This window comes from Python bivittatus, unplaced genomic scaffold (genome assembly GCF_059951505.1).
Source record: "Python bivittatus isolate LINGU-HERP-01145 unplaced genomic scaffold, Pbiv_v1 ctg000320_np1212, whole genome shotgun sequence".
NCBI classification, from domain to species: Eukaryota; Metazoa; Chordata; class Lepidosauria; order Squamata; family Pythonidae; genus Python; species Python bivittatus.
Window position 1 is genome coordinate 5,333,661 of NW_028277052.1, and position 27,427 is coordinate 5,361,087.

At 42.5% G+C, this 27,427-nt stretch overlaps 1 protein-coding gene across 1 annotated transcript in view; it reads right to left on the reverse strand.

The window, feature by feature from the left end:
• LOC112541406 (uncharacterized) overlaps window positions 1–27,427 on the reverse strand; it is a 98,167-nt gene that overhangs the window by 52,621 nt on the left and 18,119 nt on the right. The window contains 28 exon segments of the mRNA XM_088138790.1: window positions 528–629; window positions 2,806–3,029; window positions 3,768–3,985; window positions 4,518–4,662; window positions 4,770–4,874; window positions 5,267–5,482; window positions 6,531–6,680; window positions 7,477–7,593; window positions 9,186–9,365; window positions 10,308–10,457; window positions 11,713–11,916; window positions 12,694–12,833; window positions 13,095–13,221; window positions 13,638–13,709; window positions 13,966–14,148; window positions 14,589–14,729; window positions 15,473–15,674; window positions 16,513–16,665; window positions 17,042–17,176; window positions 17,941–18,109; window positions 19,357–19,505; window positions 20,095–20,289; window positions 20,658–20,840; window positions 21,361–21,498; window positions 22,381–22,572; window positions 25,149–25,272; window positions 26,212–26,353; window positions 27,144–27,368. Coding sequence (XP_087994916.1) covers window positions 528–629; window positions 2,806–3,029; window positions 3,768–3,985; window positions 4,518–4,662; window positions 4,770–4,874; window positions 5,267–5,482; window positions 6,531–6,680; window positions 7,477–7,593; window positions 9,186–9,365; window positions 10,308–10,457; window positions 11,713–11,916; window positions 12,694–12,833; window positions 13,095–13,221; window positions 13,638–13,709; window positions 13,966–14,148; window positions 14,589–14,729; window positions 15,473–15,674; window positions 16,513–16,665; window positions 17,042–17,176; window positions 17,941–18,109; window positions 19,357–19,505; window positions 20,095–20,289; window positions 20,658–20,840; window positions 21,361–21,498; window positions 22,381–22,572; window positions 25,149–25,272; window positions 26,212–26,353; window positions 27,144–27,368 — 4,481 coding nt within the window.

Here is a 27,427-nt window from a genome sequence, read left to right on the forward strand (position 1 = left end):
AAGAGTTGACCTTTCCTGCATAGCTTGAAACTACAGCATGTAAGAGCTCAGTTTTCCAAAGCTATAATTCCCCTTACTTTAAGACAGTGTTGTTTGCCCATTCTCCAAGAAAACCTCTCAGTCTGTTTCTAACAAATTAAAAAGTTTGAATGGTAAGATTTGTACTGAGTGTTTGTCCACCTATGTTATCTTACAGTGGTCTTTGGCTAAATGCTGATACAAGGAAAATAAAAATAATGAAGATTTATTCTTCTTCCTTATGCATTTTGATATGGGCTTTAACTTTCTATTATTTTGGTCCTTGTTTACTTAAATGGGTGGTTATCTGCCTATGTGTTTTGCAACAGAAACGTAGAGTATATATAAAAATAATATACGGAAATAATAAATTAGGACTGAGATTCTCTGAATCAGCCATAAATGTGGTGGATAGTTACAATCCTGAACTTTGAATGTTCTGTTCATTATAGAACAAGATTAAATCAGCCTCTTAAGAAAGAACAACAATCTTCTTGCATTGGCCTTACCTCTGAATGAATCTTTGTTCCAGCAGCAAATGTTCCCACTGGACAAGGATTGGGAACAATGGTGCCCCTTGGACAGTAATAGCCAGAAGGGCACGGGCCAGCCTGAACTTGATGGAAAGGAGAGGGGGGAACAGCAGAGAATTACTATTCATTCATTCATTCATTCATTCATTCATTCATTCATTCATTCATTCATTCATTCATTCATCATATTTTTATAGCCACCCATCTCACACAAGGTGACTCTGGGTGGCATACAACAATTAAAAAGAATAAGTACATAAAAACAATTACACATAAAAAACTAAAAACACACAAAATAGGAGGGGATAAAATTAATAAGGGAGCCATCGTAAAATGTCCCCGGTCCCCTGGAAGCCCCAGGCCTGATCACATAGCCCGGTCTTGAGGGACTTATGGAATGTTAAGAGGGATGGAGCTAATCTCACTTTTGGGGAGAAGGCCCACCTCCTGGGACCCACCAAATGTAATTCTCTAGCAGACAGGATCTATAGCATGCCTTCTCTGCCAGATCTGATGGGAGGGGCAGATGTAATCGGGGAGAGGTAGTCCCTCAGGTAACCAGGCCCCATGCCATGAAGGGCTTTAAGGTCAAAACCAGCACCTTGAATTGGACCTGGAAGCAAACTGGCAACCAGTGCAGCTCGCAAAGCAGAGGTGTAACATGTACTGCCCCAGGGGCACATGTAACTCCCCATACCACTGAATTTTGCACCAGTTGAAGCTTCCAGATACTCTTCAAGGGCAGCCCCGTGTAGAGCGTATTACAGAAATCCAAACCAGAGGTGACCAGGGCATGAGTGACAGTGAGTAGGTCCCTCTGATCTAGGAATGGGTGCAACTGGCGCACAACACAAATCTGTGCAAAGGCCCTCCTAGCCACGACTGCCATCTGCTCTTCGAGCAGGAGTCATGAGTCCAGGAAGACCCCCAGATTGTGCACAGGGTCTGTCTGGGGCAGTGCAACCCCATTCAGTACCAAAAATGGCATAACTCTAGCACCAGAAGGCCCCAGAACCCACAGCCACTCAGTCTTGCTAGGGTTCGGTTGAAGCCTGTTGTTCCCCATCCAGACCCTCACAGCCTCCAGGCACTGGGATAAGACATTCACAGCATTGCTTATTGTAAATAACAACAACACAATTGGAAGGTAACAACAAATATGATGTTCCACATATGATTGGTTATCTTCCCCAAGTGTGTACACGTCAATGTATTACAGAATATGACTAAGAAATAGGAGAGGTGGTAGAAGCAATTAAGCATTGTCCTTAGTGTATAAGTGTGTGTGTGTGTGCGCACGCGCATGCACATAATGGGGCATCTGCAGGAAGAATCTGCAATTTATCTTCCCATCTAGTGAAAGTTTTATGATTCAGTGTTTCAGATATTGTTTCAGAAAGAGGTGAAGGCTATCCTCTCACTGGAGTTAATGGAGCAAAGGTAGATGGATAGGACACCACTGAACTTTATGTGGAACCTATGTTTATTTCTATGTTTTTTTCTATTGATTTTATGATTCTTCTGTTTTTATACTTTATTTTATACTGATGTCAGCTGCCTGAGCCTATGATTGGGTTAGCCTAAAAGGACTGGGAAAGGAAAAAATAAATTATTTAACCCAGCCAGGCACTTTTGCCTTTTTTTCGCATTTGGAATGGTCTTCTCCTTAGCTTTTCTTCTTGGGGGGGTGCTTAAATTTTTTTAATAAGATGATTGTTACCCAGATGTCCTTGTGCATGCTGTTGTTTCTCAGGACCCAGCTATCACCTCAATACTGATGGCATGCATCAACTGAGTGTATTATTAGAAGTCTTATTTATATGTGATTTAACTGAGGGCCATTGCCTTGGTTGATCATGTAGAGCAAAGGAATGAAGAGCTGTTCAAAACAACAAAAACAAAGAGGTAAAGAATTTGTGGCTGTTAGAAAAGGCACTGATCCACCTTGTTTTCTATGAGCGAGAAGCTCTTCCAAATGGGGTAACAAGGCCACATTACCTGCAGTTGAAGGTGATCAGGTCTGAGGTTAGTTTTATCAGGTGAGTTCATGAATATAGGCAAGATGCCTTTAATGGGAAGATATTTTTGATCAATAATAGTAATAAACTTTTGATTAAATGGGAAGATTAGAGCAAAGGACAGCCGCTGTGATAAAGCCAATACTCCATATGAAGCCATAGTCCAACTGAATTGAACAAGAACAGTAGGACCATTTAGGGAGGATAAATACAGAATACTTCCAAACAACAGCAACACTACCATTGAGTTGGGCATTAGGGTTGGGCTGATCTGAACCTTGAGTGCAGTAAAACCCTTCCCAGCATTCTCCTGTGACTTCTGTTGCATTATGATAGAGGCAGAACTTGCCACCATCACAAGGTTGACATTCAATCAGGCTTCTTATTCCTTGGAGAGGGTTGTAGGTCCCTGGGGGGCAAGGCTGCCAGTCCAAGCCTGTTCCTTCTGGGCAGTAAAAGCCTAGAAGAAAATTGTAGAACTTTATAAACAGACATCTGTTAATATATCGATGTCATTATCTTCACAACCTTTATACATGTATGCACCATACATGCATCCATATTGATCTATCTTGAGTGAACACCCTGGAATGGATATGGATATGGATGACAAAGATATATATGTACATACAGACCTCCAACATGAGATCACTAACTGGTGATAAAAGAGCATGTAAAATATACTGGCTGTATTAGATGTCTTGAGACTCCCAGGCTATGGGTGAAGACATGTAATTTATCTTGCTATTTATAAATTTATAGCCAAACTGATCTTGATGTATTTATTTATTTATTAAAATGTTTATGCCATCCAAAAGCTGAAGCTCTCTGGGTGGTTTAAAATACATGCATTACCGAGAACTTCAGTAAATTGGAGGACAAACACAAGGTAGATGAACAGAGGCATCTGAGAGGGACTGCAAATAAACACATCCCCATTTTGCTGATTATTTTAGGAATTCTCTCATTTCTTCCATGGTCCAGGCAATGTGGAATGATGGACTGAGTGAGTCCTTAAACTCATACAGGGAATGAAATGAGGAAAGTCTATTCATACCTATATATCTACAGAAACATCATAAAGGCTAGAAACCTGCACTTTTCAAACAACAGCCACGATGAGGGAGGTGTGGATGTAAGGAACTCTGCAGGGCAGAGCTTTGATAGATCAAACAGTCTTGCCCATTAGGAAACTCACCTTTGGGACATAGCCGTGGCAAGTGACCAGGTATACAGTACTTCCCTTCTGTACATGGTGGGCACCATTCTTTTCCATGGGTCTCTGCCATGTAGGTGCCAGGAAGGCAGGGAGTTGGAGTTTCACTGCCTGAGGGACAGAAGTGACCTACAGGACAGGGGGCACCTGAAATCCCATCAGTGGGTCTTGGGGTGATAGATCCTGCAATGCAATAAAACCTACCAAAATAGCAAGAGAAATATTGGTTAATAATGGGGGAGGGTAAAATAACTTGCAGTCATGAAAAAAGAGGCCACCAAACCAACAATGAAGGAAATGATTTTCTGAAATCTGGCATTCTAGGGAGAGTTCTCCTATGTACATAAGACAAAATGATTAATTACATGGGAAGCAATCGTATTAACAGGATTTAACCAAAGGAAATGACATGACATCAAATTTAATTTGCATCCTGGACACAACTGTTTTTGGAGTGTGGGCCCTGGAAAGGTAGGTGTGGCCATCAGCTTGGAAAGAGTTGTGCATCCTGGTCTTAGATGGTTAAGGATCAGGGGCAGTCAAGAAATGACCTGCAGAGAAATGTCAAATGATAATAAAGGGCTGGATAAGATTAGGGAAAATGAAAGAAAAAATACAGCTGGACAGTTTATATCTGCAGCTGGAATCTGCTCGTGTATATGTCATGCATAGAGAGAGAGGGAGAGACAGATGTATTCACAAATGAAAGGGGAATATGTTTCTGGTACAAACCCTGCATCACAGCGGCCAGATGGGGACACAAGGCCAGTGCTATTGCAGTAATAACCCCCGGGGCAAGAGTTGCAACTCTGGAGGTCTGGGTTCCCTTCATTCCCAGACCACGTTCCATGTGGGCAGGTCAATGGAGTGAGTGCTCCTAAAAAAAATAGACAGGAGAGATACAGGTCCATTTGACCACTGAGAACCAAAGAAGTCTGTCCAGGGACATCTGAAGGAGCCAAACTGAGGAAGAAGTTGCTGTACCTGAAAGGCAGTAGTATCCAGCAGGACAAAGCTGTCCAGATACTCCATCAGCTGGGTTCTGGACCTGAGCTCCACCCTTACACCAAAATCCTGCAGCACAATCTCCTAAAAATACATGAAAATCTCTATTCATCGCACAGAATGATCCGACAATGGAGCGAGGTGCCCTCCACATAATCCCATGATGTTGTCACTTGGGGGAGGGCACAAAGATCACGTTGGCTGGAGGAACATGGACATTGAAGCCCATTACAGCTGGAAGATGCCAGGTTGAAGAAAACTGATACAGTTTAGGGATGGGAAAGCAGTGGCTTTCCAGAATTGCAGAACTACAAGTCTTAGTAGTGTTGTCCATAGTTCCTATGCTAAGACATGAAGTTCAACACCTTGTAAAGGGCCACAGGTTCCTCATTTCTGGCACACAGAATATACAGTGTGCTTCCTAAAACATTAATGACCATCCTTTCTATTCACTTTGGACTTATTTTTTCCTTTACCTGTTGGTGCTGCCAACCCGGCAGATGAACAATATTTTCCTGGTGGGCAGTTTTGACACTCCAGAATGTTTGTTAACCTTGGTTTGGCTCCAAAGGTCCCCAAGGGGCAGCTGTACTGTGTGGACCACTGTGTCCCTGGGGGACAGTAATAACCCTGTGGGCAAGGGTAAAGGGTGTAATTGCTGATAGGTCCTTCCTGGTTGTTACAATAATAACCTGAAGAAGAAAGCACAGAATTGAGGTTGGACAGTGACTGAATGCAATGGGAGAAAAGAAGTCTACAGTTATTTCTCAGCCATAGATGAAGGACTTGGATACCAAATGTCTCTTGAACTGACCATCTTAAACCCTATTTGACCTGCATACATGGAGTGTATAAACGGGGCCAGGCCACAGCATACTGACACACCCACTGATGACTAAGGCTATGCAGAGATTCAGATTGGATTCCCAAAATCCGTTTTGGAGCACATGGAAGCATGAAAATAGCATGCATTGGTGACTCATTAAAACAACCGTGTATGTACAGTGACTTTAATGAGATGCCAACAGGTGCTATGTTCATGTCCTCCTGCACTCCAAAGCACTTTTCCACAATCGAACCCAAAGCACTGCAGAGTCCTCTTGATTATACTTCCATTTTCCTATATACCCATCTCCACAATAGCTGGGAGAGAAGCATTGACTCTCCTCCATTTTCTTGCTATGGTGAAGGGAGGGATGGGGATTTTAATCATACTCCCTCACCCAACAACATCAATACAGGGAGGTTGTCACTTCCATGCTGCTGTTAGCAGGATAGGAATAGCTATTTTAATGACAATTGAGGGGAGAAAGAGGTTATAATTTGTTCCCTTGCCCAGTATCCTGACTGAGATTGTAGTGGCAAAGGTGGGATGGGACAATGATTCTCTCCTTATGTCTTGTTTCTCACAATTTTGGCAGTCATGCCAGAAACAGTGGGAAGAAGAGAACAAATGGAGGTGGCTTAGAAACTAGAATTGTCACATGCAAGGATGTCTGTGTTCTACTCCCCTTTCCCGCAGAAGCATAGTTCCCAGAATTCTTTTGACTTCCAAAATGACTTCAAAACTTCCATCATCCACAGCTGACATGGTGTTGGATTTGTGGGAAGCATTCCATGCTCACTTTATAGTACTATTTTCCAACACAACTGAAAGCCACAAGTTGGGGAAGACTGATCTAAACATGCCCTTCATTATTTTCAAGATCTCTCTCTTCTTCATAGGACAAGTCCACTTACCTTCCTTGCATTCTCCAGTGGGGATTGTCAGTCCAGAACCTTCACAGTAAAACCCAGAAGGGCAGAGTTGACAGTCAGAGACCATACTTTGGCCGAATTGATCAGAGAAGGTGCCTGGTGGGCAGAGAATGGGTGCTGTAGACCCCACAGCTGGGGGAAAAAAGGGGGTTGCAAGAAATGAGGGTTAGATAGCCATTTAACCTGAGCTACATGCTCTCCATCTATCAAGGTTCTTGCTTCAGATATTCCTGGCTGGTTCAGGAAAAAAGAAAAAGATGATGGATAATTATATTATGTGCTACATTTTTATTCTATCCTTTCTTCAAGGTGGCTGGGAGTCTCCGTGAATTTTTTCCTGCAAAAAAAAAGAGGTCATCGAAAAGATTGTGCTCCAAATCTCAGAATGTAGGTGGTGAAATGGAGGTGGGAGACAAAATAAGACAAAGCATTGCACAAGTTGTGACTGCCATGTTGACTTTTTAAACCACACCTCATGGAGACCCTTCCATTATAGTATGACCTGACTTCTGGTTTTGCCAGGATAATCCTGATTTTAGTAGAAGTGTCCTGGGGTCAAGGCACACCTCTGAAGCCAAGGAAATGTCACAATTTCTAGACTTGTGGGAGCAAAAGCGTGCTCATGGGAGTCACAGATAGGAACCCCTCGCTCATTGTGCCTAGATATTCCAGATCCGGGTTGCAAAAATCCAGACAGGTACTAGGTGGCATCAAGGAGAGTTTGTTACATTTCTTAATTGCCATCTGGTGGCAGTCCTGAGTTTTGCAGCCCAGATAAGATAGCCCTAATTGTGCCTGTACTAGTGCTTGAGGTTATGGCTTGATCAATACATGTGTAAAATTGTATAAATTAATGTGGCCTGGTTCTTAGTTTTGGAAATCTGGTCACTTTAAGTATCCAGGCAAGGGGTCCTGCAAAGTAACTCACGGCAATATGTCCCTGGAGGGCAGATGTTGCCAGTAATCCCATCAAGTGGCTTGGGAGAAGAAGACCCTCCTATGCAGTGAAACCCAGCAGCACATTCACCACTTGGAGCTGACAGACCTGGAGAAGAAGCAGGAAAGAAGGGAAACAGAAACCTAGGGTGATGCTTAGCATTAAGTTGCACAACAATCAGCAAAGAAAAGGTTAACAGTTAATATACAAATTGGGACAGAGGTCAGCTAAATGCATCACCTGGGCCAGGATTTAAGGAGCAGGATTGTAAAGTTAAAGAGACTCAGTTTGGTGTAGTGGTGAAGGCATCAGGCTACAAACTGGGAGACTGTGAGTTCTAGTCCCACCTTAGGCATGAAGCTAACGGGGTGACCTTGGGCCAGTCATCTTCTCTCAGCCCTAGGAAGCAGGCAACAGCAAACCACTTCTGAAATCTTGCCAAGAAAATTGCAGGGACTAGTCCAGGTAGTTGCCAGGAGTCAACACTGACTCGAAGGCACACACACATTGTAAAGCTGAAGGCATGCAATATATATCTGGAATTATTTACATATTCAGTATGTTCTGCAACAAAGCATCATGATGGAGTCAGGAGGCCCATACATTTAACAAATAAACAAACAATATTGAAATGGTCTTTGTGATTACCGTCCTCCCAACCCACCAGTGTTAAGTTATCTAACTCTTCCTTCAATAGCTCAATGACATCTCCATTGATGTGTTCGTAATATTCACTTGTGTTTAAGTGCAGTCAGTTGCTTAATTGATAGCCAGATGGCTTGTCGACAAAAATGACAATAAAATATCAAGATTAATGATGCAAGAAACTGTATCTTTGGATATCAGGAGTAATCAATTAGAAAAGCAATTATAAGACAACTTGCAAATTTCCTCACATCTGTATTCTGTCATAAACCGTGATTGCAAGCTCTCTGGAGCAATTGTTCTTATGGTCAGAAACTTGCTTTTCTCTAACATTCAATTGGAATTGGCCTTGTATAACATATATCTATGACTTTGTGTCCTGCCCTTGGTGGCCCAAGAACAGGCAATAGCTTTCATATGTCAGAAATCTCTTCAGGTACTTAAAGAAAGCGATGTGATCAGTTTTATCTTCTCAAGCTAAGTATTCCCAAACTGTTCAATCTCTTTGCATAGATTTTAATTTCTTTTAATCAGCCTCATAGCTCTTCTCTGAACCTGCTCCAGAGTCTCTTAAGATGTGACCACAGCTGGACAAGCTGAGGCCTGACCTAACACAGAAAAAGGTCAAATATTGGGTTCCGATGCCTAAAAACAAAACTTCCCTTCGCTAGCAACTGTGGTAGATGATCTTCTATCCTCCAACTATTTTTGATTATGGCATTCACAATCTCTTGTTGTCATTATTTATTTATTAATTGTTTAATATTGTTTTATATTGTATGTTAATGGATTTTATCTCTTCGGTAAACCTCCCAGAGTTGCTTTTTAATGCGATGGGCGGTGACACACTTGATATATAAATAAAATAAATAAATAAAACCTACAGTAGTTAAGACTATAGGAGGTGAAGGCCAAATACCTGAATTTCAAGATCTTCTGGGCAACTGAAGTATCTAATGCCATACTCAAAACCGATGTAAACAAGAAATGAAACATGTACCAAGTGCCTCTTCAGTCCCTATGCCTAGGTGTCCTAGACACATTCCCCCTTTTACCTGGTGCATTACAGTAAAGTCCTGGTGGGCACAGAGTGGGTTCAGGGCTCCCCTCTGGGCAGTAGAACCCAGGAGAACATTTCGCCCCTGTGGCCGTTGCTGGGCAAAGACAATTGCCATTGGTGTAATTATCAAGGTCAAAAGGCTGAGGGGTCCAGGCAGCTGAAATGCAGAACCAGCCTGAGGGAGCCAAACAAAAATAAGGAGAACATGAGGAAAGAGTAAGCTGCAATATCAACAATTCATTTTCGGTGTGCGCAGCCCAAATTCTTTTTGGATTTGGCCAACAGAAGAAGTCGGGGTGCTTAAACTTCCATTTTAATTTTCTTTGATAAAATCATCATTTTCGTTGATTAAATTATGTTTGATAAAAGCAAAGCAAAGCACAGCAAAACCAAACCCAACCCCTCTCCCCAAAATCAATAGTCTTGCAAGAGCTCACCTGCTATCTCTTTTCTACACTAAGGTGAGATTTACAAGAGATGAATCCAAAAAGAACACATCATAGAAACCAAATTATTACATCATAGCAGTGGTTCTTAACCTGTTTGATCCAATCACCCCTTTCCCCAGTCTCAAATAATGTCATTACCCCCACAAAAAATCCCCACCGGACTAGGTTGTTTTAAACAAGTGTCTTGGCAGCCCCAAACTGGATCCTCAACTCACAAATAAATGGCTCCATTACCCCCTAGTTTAAGAACCACTTCATTACAGCATCTTTAATGAACCCATTTCTTTCCCATGTTTCAAATCCCACCCCAGAATCCTCCTTTCTTACCATATCCACATCCCACAGTGACTAAATCAAAAAGTAGGAAGCTTTCTTCCTTTGTTTGCTCTTGCCCTTCTTGTCAATATCAATTCCTTTCTATCTGCTTCTTCCCTGAGATTAGAACATTATAAGATTCGTGCCAGGGATCACTTTCTGAGGTGCTCATTTTTATTCTGAATGTTTGTTCTGGAACCACACTTACATTCAAATGAATCAGATGAACTGGTTCAAATCAAATCAGAGGAAGACAGGAAAGTGATTCCTCAGAATAAGGAAATTGAGAGGTGGAGGTGGAGATAATTTCGACAGATGTACAGAAATATTTATTCTTCGATAGGTAACCTCACCTGCATCACACTTTCCTGAAACGTTGGTCAAATTTTCCTTCCCACAGTAGTGTCCTGGAAGGCAGGGTAAGCAGCTGTCCAAGCTTTGTGCCATGGGGTCTGGATTATAATAGCCTCGAGGGCATGGAAACTCTATGGCATATCTGGTTCCTTTGGGGCATAACAAAACAGAGGCAAGAACCAAATCGTTCCACAAATGTGTAATTCTTGCAATGTGCTTTTGGCCTAGTAGTCAGACAGGAAGTAAACTTAAGATCCGGAACATGGCCAGGCTAAGTCAAATACTTCTGTGTTCAGAAATAGTAATAAGAAACCTTGCATGTAGAACAATAGCTTTTCTGGGAGGATAGCCTAAAACCTTTCTCCTGTCACACTAATTTTCTAGGCCAATGGCTTTTCCTTTGTTTGCTGCTAGCAGAAATAGAACAGAATATTGTGGAAGAAAGCATGGTTAGATTTCTTTTCAGGTTGCTGGAAAGAGTTGACTATTGATAATGAAAACAAAATGATGAGATACCGTATAACATTCTAAAAAAATCCAACAATCAGAATGAACAATAAAAAAAGACTTCGACAAAAAACCAACACTACACTTCAAATCAATCTCTCTCTCTCACTCTCTTTCAGCTTTTCTGTTTAAAAAACCCAACTTGGAAGATTTTAGAGATAAACAATGGAGTTGAAATTCTGTTTCATGAACGGCAATGGTTGAGGATTCTGGAACTGCACCCCCAGCCTCTTAGAAGGAATCCTTGAGGCATCTGATGTTATAATATTGTAGTGCTTCTTGAATTTGTGTGTTTGTGTGTGTGTGTGTGGGGGGGACAGATTTAGAAGAGAATGGAAACAGGAGGTCTCTAGGGGTAATACATTCCCTTCTCCATCCTTAACACTTTCCATTCCCCCAAACAGTTGAAACTGCACTGCTTCAATTCAGCTGACCTATTTTGGTGGTTCTTCTCTTAAAGTGCTGAGGGCATCTACTGCCACAGAGCATGGGTTGTTCACCCATCCCCTACTCCATACTATCGCTGTTCCTACTTGCAGCAGGGATGACGCCGATAACAAGGAGTGCCAACCGCATCTCATCCAGTGAGGAGACATTACAGACCCTTCAGATGCAGGCAACAAAACCTATTCCTTGTATTATGTCCTTGTGTCTGATGCTTTGCACAACTACACCTCACTATCAGCAGATGGAGCTCCTGTATCTGGATATGTTTTGAGGCTCTGAAATTTTGCCTCTGTATTTCCCTTTTGAAATCAGATTCGGCCCTTTTTACAAATGGACAAGTGGGAATTTGTTTCCAGTTAGTCACAAAACCTTGTTTTTTTAAGGACTTCAGCTCTGGCATTCAGCAAAATTCTTCCTCGGACCACAAACACCCCGCCTATAACAGCTTACCTTCAGGACAATAGAAGCCAGGAGGGCATGGGAACCCCCCATAGCTGGTTGTATTTTCTGGGCAGTAGTAACCAGCTGGACAAGGGGAGCAGACGGGCTGTGTGGTGAGATTATTGTAAGTTCCTGCAAGGCAGGGAAGGGGGTGGCTGGTTCCTTCTGGACAAAAGTGGCCCACAGGACAAAAACCTCCTTGTTCTGGAAACCCTAGAAGAAAGAAGAGCTGAAGAGTTATGTTTCCAGTCCCCAAGAAATGGAGGAAAAGGGATTGGGGGGTGAGGTGAGAGAGAACTTTGAAAACAAAAATCAACACGCGTGTATGAATCTCCGTCCTCAAATTCTGAAGTAACCTGACACATTTTAAGTGTCACTTGTGAGGGCTGGGGAGAAAATGTTTGGAATATTGCAATTTGGGCCAGTGGCCTGCCATATTTATTATATATTAGCTTCCCTTTCCTGTTATTTTTCCCCAGCAAGGCAAAGGAAAGACCTGTAGCCACACCAGTTTAAATTATGTTAAACGAAGCTGATTTGATGAGTAATCAATGGAGTAAATCTACCTACATTTGCAGACTGCTAAGACTGCAGTCTTACACGGGTCTTTTGTAGGAACAAATCTCATCAAGCTAGATTCTTAAGCAAATATACACAGAATTGCACTGTGATACCCATTAATTTTTAGATTATGCATGTATCTGCCATAGGGGAACAGAGAAGAATCTATATTAAAGATCATACACATACCACATATTTATGTGTGTGTGTTTTTTAAATCAATTCATCTGATGAATCTATTAAATACTGCAGACCAGATGGGTCAGGCTATGAAAGTGAATGAAGTGAGGTTATCTTAGCACGTCTGACTTTGGGTTGGAAGGAAGGAAGACTGGAGTCGGATGGGGGCTTCCCAGAGGGAAGACATAGATTTGCACCCCAGCTGGACTTCGACAGAGCATGCAGCAGGAAATTAACTGGCACACTCACCTGCTGGGGAAGGTGAAGTGGCTCCAGGCAGGCAGTAGTAGCCAGCCAAACAGGGTCCAGAGGGTGCTGAGAGCCCAACAGAGGAGCAGTAATACCCAGGTGGGCATGCAATACAGCTGGTCTCAAGGGAAAGATACAGTCTGGGGAGATAACAATCACCAGCTAATTTCAGGGCCAGGTCTGCTAGCAAAGCCCTTATCTGACATTCTATGATTGGTAGCTTGGGCTAGAAATACCAGTGCTCTGTTGACCAAGCAAAAGCAGTATTCCTGGCTCTGCCAATCCAGAGAAACTATGATGCTTGGCTCAACCAATCCACAAACACTATGAGGCATGGCCTTTCCCTTTTCTTCCTCAAGACGGCAAGGCAATCAAAGTCCATATGTTCTGAAGAACCATACCTGTCTGAGAAAGTACCTGCCGGACATGGCAGAGGGATTCTGGTGCCAGCTGGGCAGAAGTGCCCCAGTGGACATGGGCCTCCAGCACTAACATTAGTGGTTCCATCAGGATTTGGGACACTGGAGCCTGAAGAGAAAGCCAAGCCAAGAAACATCAGAACAGTAGGAGCTGGCCAACGAAATGGTGGTAATTAACTTAGAAGTCTAATTCAAATAGCAACTACTAGATGTTTGGGGATAGGGCTACAGCAAAATGGTAGAACATCTGGTGTGCATGCAGAAAGCCCCAGAATCACTCTGTTGAGAAGGTTGAGGTAGCAGGAGATGGGAAACACAGGAATCCTGATTCCTGGAATGACTTTCCATGGTCAGCCCAGGGCATTCAGAAATCCTGGTCTAGATTGAGCAATGTATCTAACAAATAGTGATTTTAAAATGGTAGTGTGTTGATTGCCTAGATAAGATGCACAATCCATTTCCACTCTTTCTTAAAAATACATGCAATGGGAACTTAAAATAAAAGGAGATACACACAACCTGTACCTGTACTGCAGAAGAACCCTGGCAAGCAGTGGCCGCTGGGAGAAGATAGTCCTGATTCCCCACAAAACATCCCTGGACAGAAACACAGTAATCCATTTTCAAGTCACAAAGCTATCTGAATAAAGTAAAAATGTTCCCTTCCTCCCAGCTGAGAAGGATATACTCAGCTCTGGCACTGCCACATTCAGCACGGCAACTGTGATGTTCTTGAAGAAACAGTGTTGGCAGCCAACCCGTAGGCGAGGACAAAGGACAGCCTTGGAGATCTTGGTCAAAGTTTAAGTAGGCTGAAACAGGAGTGGATTTTGTATCAGAGATGGGAGCTCACCTGTAGGGCATCGCTGGCATCTTTCAGCTTGGTCAATACCAGCAGATGGATTGTAAGTCCCAGGGGGGCAGGGATAAAAGGAGACACCAGTCTTTGGTGGGCAGTAAAATCCAGGTGGACACTGATATCTTACACCATTTTTACAGTACAGACCAGCTGGGCATGGGAAGCATTCATCTTGACCTGGGAAAGGAAAAGAACAATGAACTAAGCCATTGCCTTCTCTCCTCTTCCTGATTCTGCACTGGGAAATCAATCAAATTCTCCTTTGGCTTAGATCTGAAGATCAGATCTATATTTACTAAGGTCTACCCATAGATCGACAAGGCTGCTTTCCCATGCTTCCTTCTACTTAGTGTAGCTTGTCGGTAGGGATCCCAGCTCATTAGCCTAGGTTGGCTAACTGGGGAAGGAGGAAGAGAACATTAAAGGAGCACCAGTAGGACCTTGGGAGGGTCTAGACTGCATTTGAACTGGCTCGCAAATAAGTCCAGAATATGTCCTGAATACTTAGCAGGGCATAGCTAGGTTCATTTTTGAGCCTCTGTGATTCAGAGTGAAGGAAACTGGCTGAACTCCATTGGCAATTCCTACCAGCATGAATAGTCCTTTCCAATGCTGACCTGTTACTGCACTGTACTCCCCATCTCGGCATGGAGATGGCACGGATGACCCTGCAGGGCAGAAATGGCCTTCAGGACACAGGTCTCCAGTTACTCTATCCATTGGTCTTGCTGCACGTGTCCCACCCCTACAGTAAAACCCTGAAAGCAGAGAGAAAGTAGTTTATATTAAACCCTATCTGGTTGCAGAAGAAAGCAGAATCACAGATCTGTCCTGGAAACACCAAACTTTAAAATTTTTAAGTTGTCCATTAAGTGTCTATTTGAATATTGCCTTTGACTCAAGAGCTAAGTTCGTTATCACAAACTGGCAGGTAAATACTACTCACTGCAAAAAAAAATTAAAAGGAACAGAAACGATTATTCATCATTGCAGCATTCCCTAATCTGGTGCCCTGCAGCTGTGTAGGATCACAACTCCCAGAATTCCTAGTGCTGAAATTTCTAGAAGTAGCTTTCCAAAGATTCTGGCAGTCAACAGGTTAGGACTTGTCTACAATGCACATTATATTAAAATTCAAACCAGGAGAAATATATGTAAGAGCTCAAGGCTAAATTCCTCCATTGATATTCTGGAGTCAACCTCTCTAAATTACATCTTTATTTAGGACGACATACATTCCTTAGATTCCCAATAAACGAGTAAGCGAAAGAGAGAGAGGTTAGTTTCAAGTGGGCTTTGCAACTTAGAAGCTTTCCTAGTCTAAGAACAGCCCTAGATTCAATACATTAACATTGCAGAGATGAAGATATTAAAATTGGCTACAACAGTAAGCAGGAGCACAAAGCTGTCAGCTTTCCTCTAGGGAAGGAGTTGTGTTATGAGACTTCCTCTCCAAATTGCAATCAAAGACGTGCTTGCAATTTCACCATTATCCTCTTACCTGGAGCACAAGGTCCTGTAGGAGAAATGCGGCCTGGGCTGCTGCAGAAGAATCCAGGTGGGCATAGTCGACACCAGCTGGAATCCCGGCCTCCTTTCTGTTCATTCCATGTCCCAACTGGGCAGGGCATTTCCCTGGGATCTTTTGTGCCAGCTGGGCAGTAATGCCCAGCAGGACATAGATCCCCAAAGGGGGGCCCAGTCTTAGAAAAGAAAAAGGAGGCAATTTATACATGGGAGAAACATTTTAATGCAAAGCATGCAGTTTTCAAAATTTTTCAAAATTTGAGGGAACTACTTAGGCTTTAGATCAGGGATAGCCTGAAGTTAGAATAAGATTGTTCACAGCCTTTCCTGGCCAACTGCTGCCAAGTCCCCAGATTCAAAAGGTGGGGGGAGGGGGGGAAGTATCTCAAAGCATCTTTGAGAAGGAACAAGGATTCTTTCTCAAAGGAACAAGACCAAGGTATATTTTCATTGACTCTAATGATTCTGGAATCATCCTTGTTTGAGTCCAGAACTGTCAAGTAACTAGATCTCCTTCTTGCCTGCTTATGGTCTTCTGAAATCTGCTTTGTTTTCTCTGCTTTTATGCATCTTCACCCCCAGGATAGAGCACCAAAAGTGGGAAATATTCCTTCCTGAAAAACCACAATCTGAAAGAGTTCTTGGAAATACGCAACCTGTGATAAAAGCCTAGAAAGTTGCCTTGTACTCAGTCAGATAATATGTCAACATTGACAAGCAACCTATCCAGGTTTTCACTCAGGCTTTTTCAGGACTGAAGTGGAGATGCCAAAAATCAAATCTGGCCCTTCCTGCAGGCAGATTATGGAGCCCATTTGACTCATCCTGAATAGACTTTTCAGCTTTTGGCTGGGATAGATTTACTAACGTTAACCTAAGACAGTTGGGGAGGGGCCAACCTAGACCTCTCAAATCTTATGTCTGGAAGGAGCCATGGGCATCATCTTGATCACTGCAAAACGGTTGCAAGCTTATCAAAACAAAGCAGAATAGGGGATATTAGCACTGACTTACTGGAGAGGCACTTGTAGATCCCTGGAAGCAATAATAACCTGATTGGCAAAGTCCTTCAGGAGCCACCAAGCCAGGCTTGCTGCAGTACATGCCCGCTGGGCATTGCTTACAGGTCCCTGGTCCAGTGCCATGTAAGGTATCTGAGTATGTGCCCTAAATCAAATGCGGGAAAGTGTGTCAGGAGCCAAGGGAAATGGTAGGCACACAAAAGACAATTTTTTTTCCTCACCCAACTTTCAAACTGGAAATCCAAGTTTGTATGGGTATATAGGGGCTATGGAAAATTTTGGAACTTAGGTTTGAATGTCCAATATTCATTGGAATTTCCAAAACAGTCATACACTACTGTAGCCCCAGAATAAAAAAAGTGAAATTTTGCTGCTAGAGCAATCACTTGGCTTGGCCAATTAATTAATTAGTATGTCCTTCTAAAAGATTTGGAAGCTTCCTTATGGGCCAGTAGGTTGACATTGCTCTTGGGGGCGTTTCCATGGATCTAGAAATCAGTCAGCGTTCTAGACGGACTTACCACTGGACAAAGAAGAGGCAGGATGCTTCGAGCCGGACAGTAATGCCCTTTGGGACAAGCTAATGGTTCCACTAGGCCAGTGTGGTTGCAAAACATGCCTGCTGGGCATTCTCTGCAGGCAGACTGGGCGAGGCCCTGGAAAGATACAAAGTAGAGGAGATTGAAAGGGAAAACCCCACATAGGTTTCAGCTGAATGAGAAACTAAGAAAGCCTAAAATCTCCCTCTCCAGGCTCAATGGCTCTGTAGTGGGGTGAAAGAGAGGAGATTGCTGAGATGTACTTCCAGAGTGGCTTTCTTTGGTCCATGACCATCTTGCTGATCACCATCTGGGGGAGCTAAGAAGTGCAGAAGCAGAAGGTGGCAAGGAATGAAGTATTATTCTAGGTAGATGAGGCTATGAACCCATAACAGATTTAAAATGGATTAATAATTTGCCTTTTAAGCAATTAGTCAAGTCATTGATTGTGAAAAAAAAAGGTAGCAGGCTTAACAACTCAACACAAGTGTTTTTTTGAGATATCAAAAGATGAGCCAACTTACTGTTTAATCATCCAAAGCTACTATCATTAACTGCTGGGCTGTCTTTCCTATGTTGCTTTTTATTCCTAATTAGAGCTGTACATCGGCATACTCCAAAACAAACAAGTCTGTCCTCTCATTCTGTGCTCCATGATGAAAATATCCTTTCTGCCTAATAGCTAGCTGAAGCTTCAATACATTCATTTGTCGATGAAACCAATTCATGCTTCACAGAAAAAGCAAGAGAGCAAGATCCAGAGAATGGTGAAGACACACCCCAGTTGGTTCTCGATGCATGTTTTTAGATAATACATTCATCAGAAAACCACTACAGTTGCATTATCAATAGGCCAGGATTATTCTATTGACTCTTCTTACTGGCTGAAAACTCCCAGGTGGACAGGGTTCTGGCTGGAAAGCCCCTTCCAGAGTATAATGCCCTTCTTTGACCATCATCTGGGTAGCAGTTCTGGCAGAGCCCGTGCAGAAATAGCCAGGTTTGCATGGCCCAGTTGGGGCTACTGTATTTGTCCCATCACAGTAAAGCCTAATATAGAACAAAAAAGCTCATTATATTCATTTGCTTGCTCTTACGTTTTGTATGCAAGCTACTTTATGCAGAATATTAGCATTTCAAAAAGCGTAAATAAAAGGTGTCCTGAGTATGGACATTCCTCGTATAAATCAATCAATCAGACAGGACATTTTTCAAGATGGGATTGACTGGGTGGAATTCTTGAATGACACACATCCAGTTTCAAGATTATGATATCTTAAAAGGGGCTTAGGGAAATTCATGGAGGACAAATATATCAAGGGATGTTTGACTTGAAGACTCAATGTTACCTTGGGACTGGAGGCAGCATGCCTCCAAATACCAGTTGCAGACAACGGTGGAAGAAGGTATTATTTTCCCCTCCTGCTTGTGAGTACCCAGAGACATCTGTTTGGCCTTGGTGAAAATGCATCAATTGTTAGTGACCTTTGGTCTGACCCAGCATGGCTACCCTTATGTTCTTATCATGTATTTCCATGGAAAAAAGTAAAAGGAGCCAGTGCAATCCAAATGTTTTAAAGAAAGATTCAACAGATCGATGAAGGGTGAGTTTAGTAATGCTTTTAATAACCATGACTGTAAAAAGAGGTAGCTTGACTCTGACTATTGAGCACTGGGGAAAGATGACTAACAAATATGGGATAATCATGCCCGTGAGACCTTCTCTGTATGTTTTCCAGAGGCATCTGACTGCAAAAAGAGAGAAAAGAATTACTGAACAAGACCTACTTTTAGTCTGATCAGCAAGGCCTCCCTTTCTTATATGCTTAATCTAGATGACATGCAGCACCATTCATCACTGGATTTCAACCAGAGATTAAGCATGGCTCATAACTTAATTCTTCAGTTCCAATTACCATTTTCCCCCCAAATCACCTTGAAACATGAAACAGGAGAATTAATGCATCTCATACATTATAACAGAAATTGTATTTCCCCAGTGGTTATGTAAATTTGGAAGGGTGCACCAGAATATTGCAATTCTGTTTCCAACAGATATAATACTTAAAATGTAGATTTTATATCGTACAATTTATGTGCTATTCATGCTACATTTGCCACTTGACTCAACCTTCTTGCAGGTCTCTAGTCCAGTCTCCCTAACTTAGTATCCTCCAAGTAAGTTTGACAAAGCCCCATATAATTGTCCAACACATTGCAAAGATTGCGAACACCTTGTGGGTGATCATGTTATTGTAAACTGAGTTATACTTCTTTCAGGATCAGCATCAGCTTACCCAGGTGGGCAGTCCAAGCATTGCTTCTGATATCTCAACCCACTGGTATTACTGTAACTTCCTGCAGGGCAGAGGATGGGTGCAGATGATCCAAGGGGGCAATATGTACCTGGGGGACAAATGTTGCCAGTGACTCCATCGGTGGGCATCTGAAGGAGAGGAAGCGATACATAGATTTCAACAGAAGATTCCAAAATGATATTGAGTGGCTACAATATATACCAGAGGGAAAGATGATAAAGGTCAAAGGCTTCCCTCCATATTTAATTTCCATGGAGAATAATGCTGAATCGCTATCACTTTCTTAGGAGTCAGTATTTGATTTTCTATCTGGGTTCTGAAGGCAGGGGGAAGAGGAGGTTGGGCTGAATGCACATCCCTGCCCATGCTATGAATCACTGAATGCAAGTAGAAGTGATTGATTATCTGCCATCAGGCTGGTGTCAGCTCTTACTGACCACATAGATCTTCTCCAGGATGATCTGTCCCCAACCTGGCCCTTTAGTTCTTCCAACAGTATAGCCACCCCTGCCATAACTGAATCCACGCACCTTGCTGCTGATTGTCCTCTTCTCTTTCCTTTCCCTCTTCCCAGCATTATAGATTTCTCAAGAGAGCTGGGTCTTTGCATAATTAAGGGGAGCAGACAAATATGTATACAAGTAGATGTATCCCTATCGTCTCTTGGGAATGTGTGGTAAGAGGGACAAGATATGGCTACATAAGAGTCTGACATACCGATGACACAGCTCTTCTCCAGCAGTAGAATCCAGCCTCACATCGGCCGCTTGGGGCAGTCTGTCCTGGAGTGGCACAGTAAAGACCTGCTCTGCAGGAGATGCATTCTTGTAGGCTTCTCAACCCCTTCCTGTTCCCATAGGTGCCCTCTGGACAAGCTTCAGTCTGTGCACGACCACTAGTGCAATAAAACCCCTGAAAAGCAAAGACCCTGCTGATGCCTATAGCTAGTGACTCTCCCACAGATTAAATCCAAATCAATACATTATCTGCAGATCCTTATGCAACCGAAAGAACATCCTCCCTAATAAAAGGGGAGGGGATAACTATGATTACCCAGAATAGTGAAATGCCCCTTATGTGGGGAAAAGAAGCCCTAATCCAGTTCAATGATCCTGACTCTTAGAGGAAGAAAGAAGTTCCAAAAAAGCTGGAACACAGGTCTGAAGTATCTTGGAAAAGGATTTGATATTTGGCATCCTGAACAGAAGCACGCCATGGGCAATGCTGTGTTGCAGATTCCATTCATCTGGCAATGATTATTTTGTTTTCTACCAACTTACCATTGGACAGATTTTGGGTAGGATCATTGCTACAGAATCACAGTAGAATCCAGCTGGGCATAGTTTGCATACGTCTCCTCCATCCATAGTAGAATTATCCCAATAGAAACCAGGAAGGCATGGATAAGAGAAGGGGAATCCAGTTCCTGGGGGGCATGCATAACCCGAGGGGCAATCTCCAGTCTAGAAGAAAACACGCACACATGTCTACACTGTCAATTACATGAAATTCAGCTAGCATCTAGGGAGAGCACAATATAATCTGAAATGAGAAGGTTCTTGTCTGAATGCAAGAAGTGTGTTTGCAAATGGTTGTTTAAACAAGAAACGGGGTAGAAGAATCATTATGGCTGAACTAGTAAATGAAGGCATTTTGAGCATCGTACGTAACATTTTTTAAAAAATCAGAGGTCCTGTCCTGTTTTCTTCCTCCTTTGCCTCCCCCCCCCATTGAAGTCTTCTGAAAAAATTAAGAAGTCCAATGTGATGGTCACTTCATTTTGCTCTTCTAAAAGTTTCTCACTCTTCAAGTTCTTCCAAAAGATATAAGGGGGCAGGGGAATAGGAGGACCACTGTCTAGTATCAGAAGACAGAAGGGAGGAAGTGCAAGGATAGAAATTGAGGAAGAAGAACATCCAGAAGAAGACATAGGTGATTCAGGCTGGAGTCCCTTGACTGAGATAGCATCACTGGAGTACTCACTGTTTGGGATATCCCTTGGGGTTCTTGTCCTTCTTCATAACAATACTTGCCCATAGGACATAGCAAGCATTGTTCTGCTTTGCTTAGTCCCCTTTGATCACCGTAAGTCCCATTAGGACATGGCTTTGCATGAGGATGCTGGAGGCAAAAGAAAGAACTGAAGCTGTTTCTTAAAACAAGTGATGATGGCATAATAGCACATGCTTATGACACATAAAATGCTCAAAGTTCTTTGTGTTCATTTTATTTGTTTAAAAATGACTCATTTCCCCCCTTTCACTGCAGCTCTCAATTATCCTTGAAAATACCTACGATTCTGACTGACACATTTTCTTAGTAGACTTCCATGCAACAACTTTGTAAAATAGATTTGAGAAGTTAAAGACCATTATATCCCATCATGTAGATTGCTTGCACACATTTCTCTGGATTCAGTTCCTTTTTATCACAGGATGTAAGAAATCAGAGTGGATGCTGAGAGCTAGTCACCTGCTTAAAAATCCTGGAGTTTGTGGTTGTTATGGGAATGAAAATTTCCAAGTTCCTCCAGTTAAACACTGAGCCATAGGCTACAATGAGATATCTATAGTGATTTTGCCCTATATCTTTGAGGGAAATAGTAAAGTTTCTTGTATCAGAAGTGCTTACATGAATAGCCTAATTGTGGAATTCCTAGGGGAGAACATAAAACACTTGAGCATTCTGAAATGTACACTTTTTTCAAGTTTCCAACCCAGTTCACCTCTTGAAATGCCAGCAGGCATGCATGCAGCTTTCAGGAAAGTGCAAATGTTCATCTTACTATGAGAGAATAGCATGTTAAAAATGCCCTACATGTTCTAGGAATTCTGGATACAAATATGTACATTAAAAAACTGTCAAGAGAAATATGGGCATCAACTTTTCTCTTCGATTAAATACACTCATGAGGGACAAACAGAATTTGCTTTGGTGAAAGGAAAGTGTTGGTGAAAAGTCAGGAGAGGGGACATTGGCATTAATTGATGGAACAATACTCACAGCATCGCCTTGTAGGCAGTAATAGCCTCTTGGACAGGCATGGTCATTAGCATTTGGAACAGCTGTCAGTCCTTCAGGACAAAGCAAACCAGCTGGGCAGACCATCCTATACAACATAATCTCCCTGCTGGTATTCATGTCTGCACAAAAATGCCCAGCAAGGCAGAAGGAACAGGAGGTAGATCCAGGCTCCTACAAAGCAGGAAGAGGAAGCAGAACCATGGCCTTAGCTGAGAAGTTCAGAATGTGAAAGAATGCCTGTGGGAATCCTCGCATGGAAGATAAAACTGATTGGAGTGGAAGACATGAAAGGAACAAAGCATACAAAGAAGAATAGTCTGTCCTGGAGTCTAGTTTACATATTAAAGCCCATGTACATTGCAAATGGCTAGGTCCAGCAGTGGAAATCAGAATGAGTAGGAACAGACCACAGATTGCTCCCAAGAACTGATTGCTTTTTGTGGTTTAAGTGTATTGAATCTAGCACAGGTTGAAGGACTGGGTGAACACATTGTGGTAAGTTTTTGACTCAGCATGTTGGATGAACCACGGTAGTTTATTTAATGCACCATGGTTAAACCTCTTTCTTTTGACCTAGGCACCTATCCTCTGTTAAGGGAAGTGATGGGGACAATTGTCCAAAGTCCCAGCAATGGAGAAAACCCCATTCATAGTATGGGGCAGCACTGGAAATGCCCTAATACTTTTTTCAATTATGCCAATACAAATACTCAAGTGCCACCTCAAACACACATTTATGTTAGTGTTGTGGATTTCTTCATACTCACCCATTGCCTGTATTGTTATCTTCAATGGGTGGAAAACAATGAAAAAATACATTGAGATAGGGGGACTGAGAAGAAAGTGTGCATGTCTGTGTGTTGGTGGTGGGGGGAGAGAGAGAAAGACTCAGTTTAATGTTCTGGTTGTCTCTTATAATTTTAGAAGTCCTGGTTAGGCATCTTTATAAGACTTAGATTACTTCTCATTCCTAACCTAACTAGCCTAGGGACACCAGAAAGATATATTATTTGCCACTTGTCTCTGTAGTTTATTCTCTATCTCTGATCGTAATAAGCAGTTCTTTATAATAAAGGTATTTGATCTTTGGCCAGATGTTGAAACTGTTAAAGAACGCTAGCCTGGAGAAGATCAGAAGTACAAACGAGAGAACAACAGTGCTTCATTTTGTGTAAAAGGACACAGGGCTTGGGGTTGGTTTGTTAGAATAAATGCTCTGCCATTCTCCTAATCAGCGTCTCTGACACGGCATTTCACTTTTGTTAGCAAAATGAACATTCAATTGCTTTGCAATTTCTACTCCCCCAGGAGCCAATCTGGAACAGTAATATCTGCCCCCTTCTTTTTCCATTGCTTTAATCATTCTGACAATGAAGAGCAGAAAATCATCCAAATGACACATTTCTTTGGAATGGCAAGTGGCCACCAGGCCTTATTAAAAGGACAGCAATTTCCATGTCAGTTGAAATGTCTGCCTGAAACACCTGTAGTTTTCTGTGCGTGCGTGTACGCGTATATATATATATATATATATATATATATATATATACACACACACACACACACACACACACATACATACATACATACAGTACATATACATACACACACACACACACACACATACATACATACAGTACATATACATACACACACACACACACACACAAATATACATACACACATACAGTATATGTATGTATGCATGTATGTTCAATTGTCTCCGATTCTTGGAGACTGCCTGGACAAGTCCCTGCAGTTTTCTTGGCAAAGTTTTTCAAAAGTGGCTTGCCATTGCCTCCTTCCTAGGGCTGAGAGAAAGGGACTGGCCCAAGGTCACCCAGCTGGCTTTGTGCCTAAGGTGGGGCTAGAACTCACGGTCTCCCAGTTTCTAGCCTGATGCCTTAACCACCACACAAACATACAGCTTTCAGCCCCTTTGAGGAAAAGGGGTGCCCAATGTATATCTGGAAACTCTAAGCTGAAATATAAAGTTAATACATCTCCTTATTTACAGAGACTTTGCCCTTATGGATCCAGGGAGACAAAACTCCTGCTTCTGTCCTCTTACAGTGTCCTTTTTATGATATCCCAAGACGTGCTCTGATCTTCTCAATCATCTCTAAATTTGAGGGTCATACTGATAAATGTTATGCTTATTACTTTTTAAGGGATGCTAACTCTACACTCACATACCAGGTGGCCAAATATCTTCATCATGTCATACAATTGCACAAAACTTTTATTTAGATATGCTGTTTTATTGTCTTACTGTTTTCTTTTTTCCCTAATTACAAATTGTTGTATTAAACTATTTCTTTTTTCTACTGCAAAGGCTGGTGAAAGACCGTAATAAAGATATTTGATTTGATTTGAATGTTAGTACAGAAAGAATTGCAAGGGAGGTCTGCTGGAGAGAAAGATGCATCATCTACCAGCCAATTTCATCCGCTTACTGCTATTGGCATATCTATCACATCAAATTTGCAAACCAAATTTTTCAGGATGGATAGAGACAGACAGGCAAAGAGCTGAAAGAGCAACTTCCCCCAACCAGTTGCCCTGCAGATATTTTGGACTTCAATTTCTATTAGCTTCAGACAGCGTGGTTAATACCCTGAAAAAAAAAATGGAGTTGTCATGCAAAACATCTGGAAACACAGTCACAAAGCTGTTGAGGTTCTGGGCATTTTTCTTTTGATCGTTTCTTCTTTCGGCTGCTTCTCAGTCAGTTTGATGGTACTTACTGAAAATTTGCCAGCTCCACACAGAAGAGGAGCCACGGTGCCCTTTTCAGGACACTGGTATCCACCTGGGCACAGTGTACAGTCCTCAGCTGATTTAGCTCCTTGCTCTGAGCAATATGTTCCCCTGTATCAGAAGAGACCATAAAGCGAAAGTCAATTTGCTATGAGTTGGGGTGAGATGGGATGAGTGGAGAGCAGGAAATCTTTGGGCATATCTAATTAGGTTAAAGGCAGCCTCTGTTTGAAGCCATGGCTTTCCTGATGCCTGTTTATGACATCTCTCTCTATGGCACAGCCTGGCTTCCTTCGTCAGTCCTATAGTGAACTCTGCAATTAATGCAGCTTGGACAATGTAGAGCAACTGGGTTCTTTGGAGGAAAGGAATGAGCCTTAGGATGAGATTGGTGTAAATAAATCTATCACAGACCCTAAAACTTAGCAGCTTCAAAGACCCAGCGTGTTTTGCTCCCTGAGGTAAAATACAGGATTACTTTTGGATTGACAGCTGAAACATTCCTCAATGAATGTGAGAGGATTGCACCTGAGGGCAGCAGAATCTCTTAGACGGGTTTAAGATGGGCCTCATGGCACCCCTCAGGTTTTCAGCAGCCACCTCAGTTTGCTCCAGGAAAGACTGGGACACATCCTTGCAGGGTCATATTCTAAAAAGAGCTAGCTTTCTGTTGCTGTTGTTTTTTAAATACTGCGAGAGGAAAGACCAGGAACAGGCCCAGTCTATAAAAGGACACTCCTAGGAACTAACCAGGATTACACATTCAGATGGGAAGTGAATGGAGCTCCCCGTCAGTCAGCTGGCAGAATCACAGCAGGACAAAGCCAGACCTTGAATGATGGAAAACACAGCCACGCTGTCAACTGAGCAGCGGGGACTCATTTGGCCTCCTGAATGGACCTGAAGCCATATCTGGTAAAAGTCCCAGACTGTGTCTTTATCTTGGCTCACAGGGACTCCATGCTTTTGCTTACTGATCAGAATCATGAATCCCGTTGTGGGTTCGCATTATGATATCAAAGAATGGGGCCATTTGAAGGCTTGACTTACAACGGGCAGAGAACCGGCTTGGCGGTTGCTTTGGGGCAATAGGCTCCCCTTGGACAGGCAACGCAGTCATCCGCATGGTCATTCCCAAGTCTGGTGCTGTAGGTTCCTGCTGGACATGGAAACTGAGTACTTGTTTGAGTACCTGATCCAGAAAGAGAAAATACACAAAGCATAACCATGGGCAAGAGAGAAAAGAAAGGGAAACGTTTGTCTATCAAATTCTTTATTACAGGTCAGTGACCCAGACTGAATTAAACTGATTAAATAAAACCTACAAAGTAGAGTTCAGGGCAGAAGTAAAATAAAAGCATACAAGATAAAAGGTCTATATTGGTCTATCAGAAACAATTAGCACATTGACAGAAAAAGATGGTATCGTGAGTTATCTACCATTATTCTTCTATAGTAATGTTTCTCAACCTTGGCAACTATAAGATGTGTGGACTTCAACTCCCAGAATTCCCCAGCCAACCATGCTGGCTGGGGAATTCTGGGAGCTGAAATCTACACATCTTAAAGTAGTCAATGTTGAGAAACACTGGTCTATAGCAACAAACATAACCTTCCAGGAGCTTTCCTTTTGTCTAGGAGCCATTGGTCTGATACAGTGAGACAACTTTTGGGTCGTTATGCTATATACCTGTGCACACTGTATACCTGTGCTATATACCTGTGCACACTCTAAGGAGATAGGCAAAAAAGTTTGAAATCACAAAAATCCATATCAAATATAACTAATCCTTATTTTCTTGAATTCCATAAGTGGGAAGTCTGCTAGAGTCTTTGAGTTTGATCTTGGGTCTCACATCTCCCTGGACATGTCATTCTGGGCCCCCTGTTCTTATCACATCTTGTACTGATTCTGACTTAAAGGTACAAACAAATGCACCCGAAAAACACTAACCAGCTCATCTTGGTTGGATTCCCCTTACCTTCTGGACAGAAATGTCCAGCGCTGCAACTTCCTGATGGAGTATTGGCTCCTGCCAGGCAAAACCATCCTGCTGGACATTGTGCACACTCTTTTCCTGCTGCTAGACCTGTCCTGTTGCTCCACGTGCCAGGTGCACACTTGTATTGCATTGGGTGTTTGGTACCTGGAGGGCAGTAGTGTCCCACTGGGCATGGGGCAGGTGGTCTCTGCTTCCCCCCTGAGCCTTTGCAAAGGATAATGGACAACAGAATATGAGAGCCTGATTTAGATCCAGTAGAACAA